Consider the following 17,986-nt stretch of genomic DNA (forward strand, 5'->3'; position numbering starts at 1 on the left):
TGTACATTAGGATAATTAATGCCCCACATTACAACTACTCTTTGTTTTTGTACCTCTCTGTAATTTCCTCGCAAGTTTGTTCCTTTATATATTTCCAAATAGTTGATGGCCTATAGACTACAGCCACTAGTGTAATGCTATCTATTGTTTCTTGGCTCTAACCAAATAGATTCTGTCCTTGATCCCACCAGGACATCTGCTCTCTGCAGCACTGTAACATTATCATGGCTCAATCTAACCACCCCATCTCCTTCCTTTCCTTCCCTAACTTTCCTGAACAGCTTGCATCCCAGAAATATTTAGTACCGAGTCCTGCCCTTGAGCCAGACCTTCATCACTGCAACAAAATCACATTCCCACCTAGTTCTCTGTGCCTGCAGCTCACTAACCTTATTTACCACATTCACATGCACGCACTGTAAATCTAATTTAGACTTTATGGGACTGAACTTCTGTGGAGTGACAATCAGAGTCGGATTGCCACTCTGCTCCTATGTTTTTACTTTAAAATTCTTTTGATCCTTTCTCTCCCGACCTTCCGACTCAGGCAGGGTAAGAACTGTGCAGGGCGGTGCATTACCGGAGCCTTCTGTGGAGCGCTGCAGAATTGGAGGGAAGGAGGCTAAGCCCCTTTTTTATGGCACTAGCTGTCATAAACCAGGTAGATTTAAAGGTCCAGGCAGGGAGAACGTAGGTTTGTCAAGTAAGTAGTTACAATTGGGGGGCGAGGGGGAGCATGGACAGTCGTGGGAGGGGGGCCAGACCGGCGGGGGGGAGGGTTGGGCAGTTGGCCGGCGGGGGGGGGTTGGTGGGGGGGGGGGGGGAGTCGGGGGAGCTGGGGGACTCATGTGAGGGGGTGGTGTGGGGGATTCCCATGGTGGAGGGGAGGTAGTTAGGGGTGTGGGAGAGTCCTGTGGAGAAGGGGGTGGGGTAGTCTGGATGGTGGGGGAGTCCTGTGGAAAGGGGTGTCAGGCAGATGGAGGGAGTTTCCTGATGTTTCGGGGTGGTGGGGGTCAGTGTGGATCTGTACAATGGTTACTCAGAAGCTAGAAGTGCTTTTAACTCTTCTAACTTTTTCTGGGTAGCTATTACTGTAAGACAGTCGGAACCATCCAAAGTTTAGGATTTATATCATACTTTTGGATGGTTCCCAGTACAAGACAATTGCCCATCGGAAGTTTCCCAGGCAATTGCCGTGCAAACCTTACCTGGGAATTTCCAGAGGTGGTTCCCCAGTGCATCTTTGGGATACCCCCCCAGAAACACTGCCCTGGAGCTTAGAAGCTACAGCCCTAAGCATTCCCTCTTACTCTTACCTCACTTAAGACTTAATTATTTATTACTCTAGTGCTGTCTATCACTCCTATTTTTTTTTGCACCTTGTTTTTCCTCTAAGGTTATATCCTGATTCTCATCCCTCTGCCAAGTTTGCTTAAAACCTCTCCAATAGCACTAGCAAACTGCCCCCATGAGTATTCATTCTTGCTCTGTTCAAGTGCAACCCAGCCGCTGTGCAGAGATCCGATTTTTTTTTTTAGAGAACTGCTTCCGATGTCCCAGGAATCTAAAGACTGCCCTCCTGCACCATCTCCCCAGTCATGCACTTATCTGCTCTATCCTCCTATTTCTATACTCACTAGTATGTGGCACCAGAAGTAATCCAGAGATTACTACCTTTGAGATGCTGCTTGCCAGTTTCTTTCCTAACTCCCTAAAATCTACCTGTGGGACCCCGTGCTTCTTTGTACCTATGTCACTGGTATCAAGATGAACCATGACCTCTGGTTGTTCACCCTTTCCACTCAGTACTCTACAGCTGCTCAGTGACATCCTCTACTTTGTCACAGGGAGGCAACATACCATCCTGGACTCTCATCTGCAGAAATGCCTGTCTGTTCATTAGGACTGTAAAACTCTCAAGCACCTAGATGAACTTGGCAATCATTTTGTGGCTGTGCAAGCATTGGTGTACTCTAAGCTAAAAGCAAAATGCTGCAGATGCTGGAAATCTGAAACAAAAACAAAAATAGCTGGAAAAACTCAGCAGGTCTGACAGCATCTGTGGTCTCTTCTACATTGGAGAGACCAAATGCAGACTGGGTGACTGTTTTGCGGAACACCTTCGGCCTGCCCGCAAGCATGACCCAGACCTCCTGTCGCTTGCCATTTCAACACACCACCCTGCTCTCATGCCCACATGTCTGTCCTTGGCCTGCTGCAATGTTCCAGTGAAGCTCAACGCAAACTGGAGGAACAGCACCTCATCTTCCAACTAGGCACTTTACAGCCTTCCGGACTTAATATTGAGTTCAACAACTTCAGATCATGAACTCTCTCCTCCATCCCCACCCCCTTTCTGATCCCCACTTTTCCAATGATTTATAATTTTAAAAAAAATATATTTTTCTTTTCCCACCTATTTTAAAATTTATTTCGATCTATTGTGTCCCCATTAGCACATTCCTTAGATAATATCACCACCATCAACACTCCTTTGTCCTTTTGTCTATGACATCTTTGGCAATCTCTTCTTTGCCCCCACCTATCACTGGCCCTCTATCCAGCTCTACCTGTCCCACCCCCCTCTACCAGCTTATGTTTCACCTCATTTCTCTATTTCCTTAGTCCTGATGAAGAGTCATGCGGACTCGAAATGTCAACTGTGTTCCTCTCTGCAGATGCTGTCAGACCTGCTGAGTTTTTCTATTTTTGTTTTTGTTGGTATACTCTAATGTCCTGTACAACAATAGGAACAAGTTGCATGTATATAACACCTTTAACGTAGAAAAACAGGCAAAATCAAAAGAATGGCACCAGACCATAGAAGAAAGTATTCAAAGGGATGACCAAAGACCAAAGTCCAAGTTAGGAAAGCAAAAGCAAGGGGAAAATAAGACTAAAACTGAAAGCTGCAAAGAGAAAAGGAAACAAAATGGGAGCAGAGATTACAGTCTGAAATTGTTGGACTCAATGCTGAGTCCGGAAGGTTGTAAAGTGCTTAAGTGCTTAATTGAAAGATGAGGTGCTTTTTATTGAGTTTACGTTAGGCTTCATTGGAACAGTACAGCAAGCTGAGGACAGGGATGTCAGCGTGAGAGCAAGGTGGAGAATTAAAATGACAAGCAACTGGAAGCTTGGGGTCATGATTACAGACTGAACAGAGATTTTCTGCAAAGCGGTCGCTCAATTTTTAAAAAATTCATTCACAGGACTTGGGCTTTGTTGGCTGGGCCAGCATTTATTGCCCATCCCTAATTGCACTTGAGAAGGTGGTGGTGAGCTGCCTGGTAATCTGAATGTGGTCTCCCAAGTGTAGAGCAAACTGCATTGGGAGCAGTGAATACATTATACATTGGAAAAAGTACATATAAATTGCTTTTTCACCTGGAAGGATTGTTTGGGTCCTTGGACGGTGAGGAGGGAGGAGATAAAAGGTCAGGTGTTGCATGTCCATTGGAAAAATGGCATGTGAAGGAGAGGGTGTGATGGGGGTGATTGAGGAGTGGACCAGAAGATCGTGGAGGGAACGATCCCTTCGGAATGGGGTGGAGCTGGTCAAGGGCTTGGAGGATCCTTGGTTGAAGAAAAAAGAAAACATGCAGAAGCACTGGCATGGAAGGTTACATCATCAAAACAGATGCAGCAGAGATGGGAAAATGGAATGGAGTCCTTACAGGAAGCAGGGTGTAAGGAAGTGCAGCCGAGGTAGCTGTGGGAGGTCTAGTCACTTCCTATAAGCTTCACGACCTTTTGTGTTCTGCACCATATTATTAGTCTCCTCCTGGGAGGAAAGAAGTGGGAGCATTATCTCTGCTTAAAAATCATTTTTGTTTAGGGTTAACTGGACTGAATTAGAAACATATTAAATGTACATTCTGATGTAATGCTTTAAATCTCATGTTACTCTGCTGCAATTTACATTAATTCTGATTTTTTTCCTTCACCTCTGTGGCTCATTGTATGCAAAGAGCGACAGCAAATATAGTGAATCAGAATATAAACCCAAAATTTATCTCATTCTATCTTTTTTGCAGGATGAACCTTTTAGTTCCCACTTACCTGAAGCGCTCTTCAACATTTCCAGATTTTTACTTCACAATCTTACAAAAGAAACTCCTTTGGGCATCTCCAAGGTGTATCCTTTTGTCACCTGAGCTATTTCATATGCCAGAAATAAAAACAGAAAATGCTGAAAATACTGCAGGTGAGGCAGCATCTGTGGAGGGAGAAACAGCATTAATGGGCTGGATTTTACCGGTGTTAGGGGGGTGGGGGTGGGGGGAGGGGGCAGACTGCTCGCCCTCCCAGAAGGAAAGTCAGCCAGCAGCTGACACACTGGAAAGAAGCCTGCCTGGCAGCTATAACATGCTGAGGGTGGGCTAAACTAGCTGACATTCGGACTTCCTCTCCTCAGTGGGAGGAAATCCCGTCCTTGAGAGCTGCCAGCCAATCAAATTGGCCAGCAACTCCAGCAGTCCCTGAGCTTTAGAGCTCAGTGGTGGGCGCTGCCTGGACTTCAGGAGGGAGCATGAAGGAGAGCAATGGCTACCACAGAAAGGTAAGTCCCAGGCTTTTAGGGCGAAGAGCAATCTGGGAACCTGGGAGTGGGGAGAGTGGGGTGCGGCACCTTGATTTTGGAGGGCAGGCGAAAAGAAGGAACTGGGGGTGACATCTTAGGGAGGATGCCCCAATGCACGCGAGGCATGCCCCCGAATGAAGTGTCACCTTTCTTCCCGCCATTTCTCACCTAAGCCACATAAAACGGCCTGCCCACTCCCAGCTGCCTGCCCATGCCAACCCTATTATGTGTATTATCTCAGTCAATAGGCTTGTTGACAAGCCTAATTGATTTTTAATTATTCATTTAAATATGTTGGGTGGGCTGCCAATTATGACACCTGCTCACCTAGTGTATTATGGTGCTCAGCTCAAGGATGGGCAGGTAAGGTGGTGGGCTAGCCAACCCCCTTGCCAAAAACACTCCAAGAGGCGGGACTGTAAAATCCAGCACAATGTTTCAGGTCAATGACCTTTCATCAGAACTGGAAAAAGTTCAGTTGATGTTTGCCAGGATCAGAAAGTATTGGTTGTTTTAATGTGACCTACTCAATATGGTTTTGATACAGTTGGCATCAGCATAGGAGAGATAATGGAAAGACAGATACTGTTGATTTATTTGTAACCTGGGTGCTACTATATAGTATTCCTGCTAAGCTGCACAGTTATGTGGCTACGCATCAGCTACCCAAGTTTTGTTCCGTGATAACTGATAAATGTGCAAGGCCATGCAAAGATATTTAAAGGGATGTCACACTGAAAAATATTGGTCACATACATCTAAATTTTAAAGGGAGATTACTACTTGCTATACAGCAACATTGAATTTTATGCAAGCCTCCTCGGATGTGACAATTGCTACCAATTCTAAATGTCCAATTTGGGCATTAATTTTAATAATGCAAATTAATTAAAAGGAGGAGTTGACCTGAGGCTAAGTGGTTGTTGGAGCTGAGACTTTCCCTGTAAGTACTGCTTCTGTTTGACTTCTGAAATTTTTCAAAATGTTCAGCAATGTACATGCACAAAAAGTTAGCATTTGGTGCTACAGTGCACCACGACACATAGGGTGTAGAATATGGGCTTACAGTTTACGATTCCCTCAAATAGTGGCCTTCCCACCTCACGTTGTAGAAGCTACTAAAAGTGGCTAGATATTTACTTGGGAAGAAAGGAAGGATGGTCATGGGGGGGGCGGTGACACAGGTGTTCGCAATCATGCTAAAACATTAGCGGAGAGCTGGGAGTAGGGTATCTGAGTACCTAGGATAAGGTACTAAAGAACTGCTGGTGCCAGTGAAACTGTACCCTAACAAGTCAGTGCCTTCAGCAGAGGAGGGAAAACTGAGTTTGAGCCCAAATATGACCTGTAGATGGTGGGTCGTAGTGCAGCGTACTGGGATGGCTAGAGTAAAGATAGAGAGCTGTATGCCAGGAGGGAGTATATCACAAACAAAATATTGCTTGGGTTCAACATCTAGCCCAGTGTTGAAACCAGGAGAGCAGAAATTCCATGCCCACCAGCCTTACTTCAATCCATGTCAGTTTGAGCATTGTAGTGCATATAATGAACCAGAACGGGACCAATGAATAAAACATTCAAATATAAAAATGGAATAACTTCAAACTTCATTTTAAGCTTGCAAAACTGGCACTTCTGAGGCAAGTTTTTGTGAGCCATCCCTGAATTTTAAGCTTATCCCAATGATCTTTAGCCTGTACATGGCAATGGGGCTCTAACAATATGGAACATAATTCCTGGGCTGATCATCATAGGCAGGCAGATTATCATCCCACCCATTAAAGGAGTGAACAATGCAGGTGCAGCTGGTTGCTGTAAGACAAATCCCTATTAAAGTTTATGCATTCAGTGTACCTTAGCACGTCTTGCATTGTTGCATTGACTTGCATTGTTTATGTACTGCAGAACCCACTTCTATATCTCGCAGTTATGCAATGTGTTCTGACAAGGTTATTCTTTATTCTTTCATGGGACGTTGGAATGGCTGGCAAGACCAGCATTTATTATCTATCCCTATTTGCCCTTGAGAAGATGGTGGTGTCAATTTTTTGATGCAACCGAGTGGCTTGCTAGGCCATTTCAGAGGGCAATTAAGAGTCAACAATGTTGCTGTGGGTCTGGAGTCACATGTAGACCAGACCAGGTAAGGATGGCAGATTTCCTTCCCTAAAGAATATTCATGAATTAGGTAGGTTTTTACAACAAACCACTTGTTAGATTACTAATACTGGCTTTTTATTCCGGTTGCAGTCAACTTGTATTTGCTTTGACATTGCTTCTATCCAGTTTTCACCCCTGTTTGCTGTAAACAATATATCTCAAAAACTAATGGACATATTTCAACGCATCTTTGTACATGGATAGGGCATGACAAGAAGAACTGATTAACTTTTGGTGAAGATATGGATCCGGACCCTGGAATCTTTTTAAAGGATCCATCCATTAACATTGGGAGATGGAATGAATTGACTTTTTCTTTTAGAATATTGAGAGTTGTTTGATTTAGAATGCTATTGATTGTTTTAGAATATTGTGGATTGTCTCATCTCCTGCATTGGAATTTGTCATAGCTGTCAAAATGAGAGCAGAGTTTTCAGAGCAGGTTGTTGGATGTGGATTGGCATGAAGCCTCCTCACTGAGATGGAATCTCTTATTAAAAAGATTTATTTTCTCAGCTTTGTAGTTGCAGCGTATTAACCAGCCAGGGAAAAATCTCAAGGAAGAGCTGCTTAATTGTATTAATGTTGAGTGAGCACAGCGTGGCAGCGGAATGCGCTTTACTGAGTGCCTTGTTCACTTGTTGTGTTTGTTCTAATCTTGACAATATCACAAACTTACTCCTGGAGATTAATTTTGTCAATTTTTCCCTTCCTCCTGAATCCTTCAAAAACTGATTTTTACTGGGCTACATTTCCATGGGCATTTGCGGCATCAAGCCCACTCTTGTGTGAGGTTACATAACGAGTGTCAGCAGAATATCAACTGAGGAGGTTGACAGCTGAGCCAAATTCTACCTTCACTCAACATTCTCACATGTACTGCTTTATAATATCGGTTACCAGATAGTGATCAGGAGCAATATGCCTAGCAGATTTTTGCCTCTTTGCTGGGCTCTGAGGCCAATTTGTTATGGCAGGTAGATGGTAAATGCCAAGCTGCACAAAGCCCAGAGGGAAATTTGAAGCAGTTGTCACAACTATTTGCAATGTGTACTTATTTCAAGATGCGGGCTTTGAATTCATTAAAAAGAAGCCACCAAATCTTATAGGTTTCTTACAAAACTAAATTAAACCTTTATTAATAGAAGAAATGATTTTAAGCACAAACATACATCTACAAGTTACTACTATGATAACTTCCAAATTCCCTAATTAACCTAAATCTGAATTACACCTCCATTAAGGCAACAGTGAGACATGTAGGCCGCGATTTTCTGGCTCTGTTGTGGGCGGGAGCGGCCGCGGGCAAGGCGGCACCCCAGCCAGAAGTCCATTGACTTGCGGTGGGACTGGACGACCTATTGGTGGGCGGGTGTAGAAAATCCCTCCCATAGGTTTTTAAAAGACCTAGGCAAAGTAACACACAATACCCTGAGCAGTTGAATTCAAAGTGAGTTTTTCTTAGCTTCAATTCCTTGTAGACAGTAGCTTGAGGCTTAGATGCTGGAGGCTTTTCACACTTGTTAGATCTTAGAATTCCTTTCCCTTGCACACAGCCTTTTCTTTATACAAATTTTCCCCTTTGAATGCAAATTCGCATTGTTTCACTGTGTCTTTGGACTTTATCTCTCTAATAATAAAAATTCATCAAAGTACCAATTTTACCAGTAATCTTTGGGAAGAATAAACACACTGGGCAGAATTTTGCCCTTGATGAGCGGGTGAGCCCCAGCGGCAGGCGGGCAGCCGATCGCCGCTGCCAAAATGGGCCCCGCCACCATTTTGAGTGGGCAGGCCATGCGCTTCCTGTGCAGCTCCCTAAGACTAAGTACTGTCTCAGGGAGAGCGCTGACAGTTTTTGTAACTTGAAAAACAGAAAAATAAAAAAATTATTAACATGTCCCCCTCATGTGACAATGTCATACGAGATGGGGCATGTTAATAAATATCAAATAAACTTTATTAAAGTTTTTTAAAACAGACATGAAACCTCACCCCACCGGTGGATGAGGTTTCATGTTTTTTCAAAAGCCCGCTGGGGCTCCTGGCCTGCCCGCCAGCCTTAAGGTTGGACGGGCAGGGCCTTTAATTGGCTTAATTATCCTGTCAATGGCCTCAATTGGCCATTGACAGGTCGGCGGGCAGACAGCTGATTTCGCTGTCTGCCCGCCTTCCTGAATATTTAAATGGGGTGGGATGATGTTGGGGATCCCCCCGACGTCTTTTCGCATCGACGAGCCCCCAGCTCGCTGACAGAAAAATTCTGCCCACTGTTTCTTAACTTCTCCTGGCTAGGTGAAACGTTTCACTCCCTCTTTTGAATTCAAGCCAGTCTGGTTTATTTAAAAATGCAAATGTTCCCTTCACACCTACTTAACATTTCAAACCTAGTTTATCTTCTGTTACATCAAAGCCTTCAGACCAGCTGCCTTTAATTCTCTCTCTCTCTCACACACACACACACACCACTATTACTCTAAAAAAATTCCAATAATCTTATGAAAATTATTATTTTCTCCTTATCGGGCAGGTGTGGCAGGTGGGCTTGGAAGCAGCTGTGAAATGGTCCACTGCCCCCAATCGGGCCCAGACCGCGATTTCACGCTGGCTGGCCAGTGTGAAACGTGCACTAAGAGCCTCAGCGCTGCTGGGGTGAGGGTGGGAGGAGCATGAGCGCTGAAGTGTGCACATGCGCAGGGGTGTGCTCACTGAAAGCTCCCTGAAGGCACAGAGCTGCCTCAGGGAGCTTAAGATTTTTAAAATGAAAAATGAAGATTTCACAAATAATATAAACAAGTCCCCATATGTGGCTCAGTCACATGAAGAGGGACACGTTAAAAATGAGTTTTAAAATTTTTAATTTTTTTATTCATTGTTGGAAACCTCATCCCGTCATGGATGGGTTTTCACAAAAAATGCAAAGGCTGCCTGGCTTATTCGCCCGTCCGCCAACTGTAAGGTTGGACGGGCAGTGGAAAATTTTACTTAATTAGCTGCTTAAGGGCCTTAATAGGCCTCTTAATTGTCGGCGCGTGCACTGCAGACTCTCGTGCGCGCTCGCCGACCGAAATAGCGAGTGAGTGCACGATGACGTCTGGACGCTCGCCCGATATCATCATGCATTATTTCACGCTCAGGCGTGCACCCGCACACTGAACTGAAAATCCTGGCCTATTTCTTCCTTACGAATTGGAGAACCCCAGTTGAAATCAGCCAATTCAGCATGATTCCTAGTCCATGCTGAATCAAACATGGGACTTTTTATACGGCTTTGTGCTCTACCAGGTGGTACCATTACCCATTGGGCTAATAATTGGACATTCACTTGTGTAGGTTGAAATCACACTGTATGGTATTAGTAATGAAGATGTCATGAAAGCCATCTTTAATATCCTTTCGAAACAGTAGGCAAAGAATGACAGTATTGCAGTGTGCAATACAGATGTGTTAATTCTTCAATGACTGATATTGTGCAATGTGATTAATTTCAGTTCCATAGGAATTCTGAAGAGAAATGACTGTGCCTTTTATTCCTTAACTATTAGCAGTAATACTTTATATGCTCTTGCCAAACAAAGTAAGGCGTTGGGTGCGTACAAACTGGCTCGGCATGCCTACGACAAACTACAGGGCCTGCGCATTCCTACCAGGTTTCAGGAGTCCATCGAACTAGGTAGCCTGACGATTCGATCCAAGCCATTCCATGATAGTGAGGTGAGGAGCTTCATCAGCTACTGGCTGCAAGTGTAGCTGAGCGTTAAAAATAGTACTTTGTATTGAATGTAATTTAAGATTTTTTTTGTCTCAGAGAAAAGGGGAATGTTGGTTGTTAAACTGGAGTGCAGTGTTATGAGCTGTGAGTCACTCATAGGGGGATTTCCTGTAGCCACGGTATGTAGCAGGACTCATCCTTTTTGAACAGCAATAGAATAAAGAATAGAGCAGAAATAATGCAGTTGACTTTCAAAAAATATTTAATAAAGTACTACATAATGGACTTATTAGCAAAATTGAAGCCTATCGGATTGAAGGGGCAGTGGCTGCATGGATATGAAATTGGCTAAGGGAAATTAGCATTGGGAACGCTGCACTTTTGTTACATATCAATCACCTGGACTTGCGTATGTAGGGCATACTTGCAGATGGCAGGAAACTCATAAATGTAGTAAGCAGTGACGAGGATGGTGACAGACTTCAAGAGGACAGATGGAATGTAAGGCAGTGAAGTGATTCATTTTGGCAGGAAGAATGAGGTGAGGCATCATAAATAATACAATTTTAAAAGAAGTGCAGGAACAGGACCTGGGGGGGTGTGTGTACAAAAGTGTTTGAAGGTGGCACAACAAGTTGAGAAGCCTCTTAAAAAGGAATACAGAATTCTCAGCTTTATAAATGGATGTATGGAGTACAAAAGCAAGGGAGTTAAAAAGCGCTGGTTAGGCCCCAGCTGGAATATTAAGTCCAATTCTGGGCACCACACATCAGGAAAGATGTCAAGATCTTAGCAAGGGTGGAGAGAAGACTTACAAGAATGGTATCAGGGATGAAAGACTTCATTTTCTATGAGAGACCGGAGAAATGGTTTATTCCGCTTAGAGCAAGGAAGGTTAAAGGGAGATTTTATGGAGGTGTTCAAAGTCTTGAAGGGTTTTGATAGCATAAATAGGAGAAACTGTTTCAGTGGCAGAAAGGTCAGTAACCACAGGAGACAGATTTTAATTGGAGGTCACATGTGGAAACATTTTTTATGCAGCGAGTGTTATGTTCTGTAATGCATTGCCTAATTAGGATGGTGAAACAGATTCAATAATAAATTTCAAAAGGGAATTGGATAAATTCTTGAAGGATAAAAAAATTGCTTGACTATGGGGAGTGGAATTAATTGGATAGCCTTTTCAAATAACCAACACAAGCATGATGGATTGAATGACCTCTTTCTGTGCTGAATCATTCTTTGGCTTTATGGAATATTGTCCTGTAAGCATCATCTGCTATACTGTATAGAGATATCACAAATATATAAATGCATTCTTCATTCTTTTAAAGAGAATAAGTAATTTCAACAAGCAAATTATAACTTAAGAGTAACATCTTTACATTGATACAGGTAGATTTACTGATTCCACACTGTCAAGCAGGAGCCATACTGAACAGAAGACTGATCCAGGGATAGGGCTACAACAAAGTGGCTTCACTACAAACTGAAATTCCTTTGAGCGCAAATTGGAGCTGGAAATGTAGAATCAGTAAAGTCAGCCTATAGATTAGACTCACCTGGAATGATGAATGACTAAATTCGAACACTGTAAAGGAACTGGAAAAAGTCTAATGAGCAGGGTGGATATGGCTTTAAAAGGCCTGAAAATTCCTCTGCCTACCTAGCCAAAAAGAGAAACTTTACAGGCTGGGAGTGGCATCAGTGTCATTTTTCTCAGCTGTTCCATTCCTTTGTTTATTTCTCTTGTGCTTTTCTTGTCTTTAACATTTCTGAGGCCTAATTTTAACTCTTCCTCACCACAGAGGATCTCTCATCTTTATTTTGTTATTATTTAAAGGACTATGTTCTCTGAGTAAAGTTCAAGGAGCTGTCACAGATGAAGGAATAAGAAATATTAATGGGTTTCAAAAAGGAACTGGGCAGGTTTTTACCAACAAATAGGTTTAAGGATTATTGCACGATGGGAATGCTGTGGAAATGTGGGCTAGATGGGCTGAAGGGCATTCCCCTGCCCAAAGCTATGCTAATAACAAGTCAAAGTAAGTTCTAATTGCCAAGTAGCCAAATCATCCTTAAGAACCTTTGTCCAGCATTGTTACTGTTTTTGTAAAATTTGCTTCAGTCTTGCTGACTCTCCTTGCTTTAAGTGTCTGTATGTGTGTTTGTGTAACTGCCTGCTATATTTGTACACAGGACTTTGTACCTATGTGCTATAGGTGTTCAACTAATAACCCACTACTCAACAACCAGGGAAATGTGTGCATCAACTGTCGGCAGCCCTTTGTGTTCTCTGCTTCCTCCTATGGTGAGTTTATTGTATGCTGACTGTAGCATAGTTTGCTTGTATTTACTGCTTTAACGTTAGGTTGTAGTTAGCTTATATACTTTTGTTTTATTGTGGAGCTTTTAAAATTTGATACAATTCTAACCTAAGGCTGGAAATAAAACCTCTCAGTAACATAAGTTTCCCTTGGGGAAGAGGGGGTAGTTGGAGTTCGCGCACATAGATACATGAAATGGTAGCAAAAGCTGACCAGCAGCTTTAGGAAAGATGATGCAACCCCTCAGATCTGACAGCTCAAAAACAGAAGCTTGTATGACCACTGACCAGTGAAGAGTGTTGAAGCAGCTCTCCTCTGCCACTTGTTTGCAGACTGATCTTGCACCTTCACTTTGAGTTTCTGTCTTTTCAACCACACTGATCAGTCTCCCACACTGCCATATAGCCATTGCAACCGTTGGGAACTCTGCTTTATTTTTGAATCTTTAAAACACTTTCCTTTTGAGTCCTTTCAGCATCTTATCAAAGTTTGAAACACAAGCAAAGATAGAAAATGCTGGAGTAACTCAACAGGTCAGGTAGTATTTGTGGAGAGAACAGAGAAGTCAACGTTTCAGGTACAGAGATTTCAGCAAAACTGAATGATGTTATAGATGAACAGCATTTACAAAGGAATGGGGCAGGTGGGAGGGGGAGAAATATCAACCCACAGAAGAAAACAAATAGAATGACTTGTAAATGGAGAACAGCAGATGACTGAACAGTAGAAATTATATCAGCATGAGACAATATTAGACATAATGAGAAAAATCATTGATATAATAGCCACATATGAGAAATAGTGTATGAGAATAGCCAAAGGGGTAGGGGATAGGCAGGCAAAAGAGAAGCACAAAAAACTGGCAAAATGGAAGCGGCAGCAGTGGTCCAGTTTCCTGATAGCTTCCATTGGAAGACTTCTGCCGATCTGTTGTTGATCTGTTTTCTTCTCCTACTAGCTAATCTTGTTTTGCGACCCTGTTGAAGCTGAGAGTTAACCTCTCTGTTCCCAAAAAAGCAATAAATAAACCTACAATGTATAAATTCACACAGCACTTTTTAACGTATGGCAGGCTAGTTTTGTCAATGCTGACTGCTCAAGTATAAAAATTCTGAAATACTTAAGTACTGTTCTATTGGCTTTAGGTTGTGTCTGGCCCAAATGTTTCTAGCCAAACACCTTGCACAGGTTGCAATGCATCAAACATGCCATATTAGCCCTGAAATAGTGATGCTTCTTGTGGCAGTAGTTTGAAAGTGCTCCAAAGTTATTGAAGTTGGGGCAGGCAACAAAGTACAAATGTGTTTAGTGATGCCCTACTTCAGGATAGTCTGTAACTGGTCACTAAACCCTTGAAGCCAGAAGAAAGGACAGCCCCTGCCTCTATGGCAGTAGTTTCTGCATCCGTGGAAGAAACGGACATTACCCTTAGGGGTCTTTGGAGCTTCAATGTAGATGCCGTTGGAGTAGCAATGTATGGCGGGCTGCAGTGCTGTAAAACCATCTTCCAATGCATTTCATTGGCAGCATTTTATCTTATATCGTCCTTAAGGCCTACTCCAAGGCTGGATACTCTTTTCAAAACAGAACCCACAAGCCCTATTTCTTCAGCTGAGACCTGAGTCTTTAGTGAATGACATCTTTCTTCTTCTGCCTCCACCAGCTAGCCCGGCTCAATTGTACTCTTTTCTGTGTCACCCAGCATGCCCCAGTGCAGCTTACTGAAGAATTATATTGCCGTTCCTTCACTGTCGCTGGGTCAAAATCATGCAACTCCCTCCCAATGCATTTAATGATGCCATTAAACATGTAACAAATTTCTCTGACCATGTACTTTCTGAAAGCGAAGAGTTTGTTCTTGCGCATGGTTTCAATTTTGGTGTGCCTTCATCCCAAATGAAACGGGAAGAGATATTTGCTGAGTTCAAACTCCCCCACTCCCAACTATCCCGTCACAAAACAGCGTCCACTGAAGACGCTGAATCCTTGAAAGGGCGCCTAGCTGATCTAACGCACGCATATTGTTTTGACTTTCACACGCAACGCTAATGTCTTACAGCGTTGTGAGGCCTTAAGACCAATTCTGACGTACACATCAGTAAACCTGACGAAGGGACGGAAATAGTCATCCTTAACAAGTATGACTAAAACAATAAAATGCACGCCATTCTTAATGATAAGCCCAAATTCATATCCATTGGACCTGCGCTCAACATGAATGGGCAGCCTTGCTCGAAAGTAAGATTAAAAAAATGCTTGTTAGACTTGGTGTAAGAGCGGTGAGCTACCGCCTGGTACATATGACAGGGTTTGTCCTCACAGTTTGCTCTGTCTGCAGATGTATGGGCTGCCCAAGACACACAAAAGTGATGTCCCTTTACGCCCCATTTTATCTATGACCGGTTCTGCACAACATGAATTGGCCAAATGGTTGGATGAATTGTTGCAACCAGTTTTGACCAAGTTTTCCACACGCATGGTGAAGGATTCCTTCACAATTCCGAAGGCCATACAGGACTTGCATATTGATAGCAATGCTGTGTCCATGTGCTCATTTGACATTGTTAGCCTATTCACCAATGTTCCACTTAAGATATATATAAGCCATAGATATTTGCGCTGCAGCACTATATCATGGTGATCTAGACCTGCCACCATTATGTGAATCAGTATTCATTGAACTTATGAACTTGGCAACTCGCGCAGTTGAGTTCAGTTTTAATGATACCATGTTTGCCCAAGTAGATGGTACTGCCATGAGATCCCCTCTAGGCCCAGCTCTCGCAAACATCTTTGCTGGGTTCCATGAGAAACGAGTTTTCAATGGAATGACACTTAACCTCCTGCCCCTCGCACATTTCCGACGTGTGGATGATATGTTTGCTATATTTAACTCTGCAGCTGCATGTAACAATTTGCTTACATGTCTTAATGAGCTCCATCCTGCGCTCAAATTCACCTTTGAAATGGAGCAGTCAAATGAACTCCCTTGAGGTACTAGTTGAGAAATCTGCCAGGGGATTCTCTACCACGGTCTACCTCAAGCCCACCTTCACTGGTCAATAAACGCGTTGGAATTCTTACAGTTCCACACACTATAAGATTGCTCTTATCGACAACCTTTTAAATAGGGTCTGAGCCATTTGCTCCCCATCCAAGCTTGATGTTGAAATAGGGCACATCAAAGGCATCCTGCAGGATAATGACTACCCTGATCAGATCACTTCGTGCTGTATATCACGCAAATTCACGAACGGGCCTAAGGCTGTCACTTTCAGCCCTGAAAAGTGCCCAGTCTACCTCAGATTACCATGGAAGGGTAAGGTATCTCAAAAATTTAAGCAACAGGTGAAGCTCGCTGTTTCATGCTGCTACTACACAGTAGCAACACGAGTGGTATTCGCCACTAACAGGATGCTGCCATCAAGCCAAAAAGACGTTTTCCCTATCACAGAAATGAGTAATGTGGTATATGAATTTCAGTGCCAGTGTGATGCTAGGTATGTAGCTGTACGTCTCAAAGACTGGCGGATCATATCAGACAGCATGTCCCAGCTGCTGGTCACAACGGGCGAGGTACAGACCGTACCCAACCAGCCTGTGCTTGCAAAACTCAAAACACAATGTCCAACATTAGATGTGATTCCGCGATTGGACAACACTTGCTAAATAATCCTCAGCGTGCTAAAAATTACACTGACAACCAATTTAAGATTGTCAGTTGGGCTTGCAGTGTGGCGCATTGAAAGCTACATATATTAATACACAGGGCCCTGTTCTTTGCGTCAGAAAGAACATGTACACATATTGCACCAGTTTCAGCTAAACAAAACAAGTGACAGCCATTTGCTGACTCATTATTCAGGACAATGCCTTGACCAATCAGGGTCAAGCTGCCTGGTTTAAATTTCAAACAATGCTTGGCAGTTAACTGTCAACCACCATCACTGGTGCATTCCCCATGGCAACGCCTCTACTAATCAGATTACGCTTGCCAATCAATCAGCGCTCTCTTCACAAAGAGTATGAATTGTTGTTTCCCCCTTATATTGGTGTTCTTGTGAAGTGTCTTAATGAGTGCAAGACAAAAACCTTCAACATGTCTCTTTTTTCAATAATACTCAAGTTCTGCACTACCAAACGACTATTCGTAGCACTGTGGGTATACCTACATCACATGGACTGCAGCGGTTCAAGAAGGCAACTCACCACCATCTTCTCACGGGCAATTAGGGATGGGCAATAAATGCTGGCCTAGCCAGCAACACCCGCGTCCTGTGAAATAATTTTAAAAACTGTCAGATCTGGCTGCAGAGAGGCCTGTGAGTTCTTTGTTCAGCACATTTATAGGAGGGAGAGAGGTTAAATTGGTTCCTTGCCACTTTCAGTAGATGATGTGAGAGCTTCATGAAATGATCAGAGACAGTTAATAGAGAGTACAGTAAGAAGAGAGATGGGATATGGTCTCGAACTCTGAGCCACTTTTCCTGCATCCCTGTCTCTGACATCCTCTACTGCTTCCCTCACTAAGGTATAGAACGCTCTCTCCTTACAGATTTGGGAGCAGCCGCCTGTTGCAGATTAGGAGTTATATCCTTCCACAGAGTGTGCTCAAAATGTGGAACTCACTGCCTCGGGCAGTGGTTGAAGCAGATAGCATTGATGTATTTAAAGAAAGGCTTGATGCTCACATGAGGATGAAGGCAATAGAGGGATTTAGGGACATGCTGGGAAGAGGTTAGAGTACGAGGGGGCTTATGTAGAATATTAAAAAAATGCCTTTGTAAAGCAGTTGGTCCACATGGCCTGTTTGAGTGCTATAGATTCTGTGTAATCGCAGCTATTATGGGCTATCTTGCTCTTGCCAAAGAAAGCAGATAGAACTAAAAGATCTTTTGTTACTACGACATGCAGCAGTATACCATTTTTCACATCCAGCCCAAGCATGCAGTAGGCATCCATATGCCATCTGAGGCTTTTTGTGGTGTTAAGATTGTAGACGAAGGAACACTTGCAGATGAAATAAAAACAGGAAATGCTGGAAAAACTCAGCAAGTCTGTTAGCATCTGTGGAGAGGGAAAGAGAGTTAACGTTTCAGGTCAAGTTGATCTTTTATCAGAACTTTCTGCCATACTGTTGACTCCACAATTGCTTACTTGCTGATTTAATGGTCTGTGGGACGCTCTCTTGCTTAAAAGAAGCTTTGT

The 17,986-nt window shown here is 43.2% G+C and overlaps 1 protein-coding gene across 2 annotated transcripts in view; it reads left to right on the top strand.

Annotated features, from left to right (window-relative positions):
* ift122 (intraflagellar transport 122 homolog (Chlamydomonas)) overlaps positions 1 to 17,986 on the top strand; it is a 171,828-nt gene that overhangs the window by 122,828 nt on the left and 31,014 nt on the right. For both annotated transcript variants that reach the window (XM_078543871.1, XM_078543873.1), the window contains exons 23-25: positions 4,035 to 4,135; positions 10,288 to 10,453; positions 12,651 to 12,762. In XM_078543871.1, coding sequence (XP_078399997.1) covers positions 4,035 to 4,135; positions 10,288 to 10,453; positions 12,651 to 12,762 — 379 coding nt within the window. The remainder of the gene's footprint in view (positions 1 to 4,034; positions 4,136 to 10,287; positions 10,454 to 12,650; positions 12,763 to 17,986) is intronic.

This window comes from Cetorhinus maximus, chromosome 6 (assembly GCF_964194155.1).
Source record: "Cetorhinus maximus chromosome 6, sCetMax3.hap1.1, whole genome shotgun sequence".
Taxonomy (NCBI): domain Eukaryota; kingdom Metazoa; phylum Chordata; class Chondrichthyes; order Lamniformes; family Cetorhinidae; genus Cetorhinus; species Cetorhinus maximus.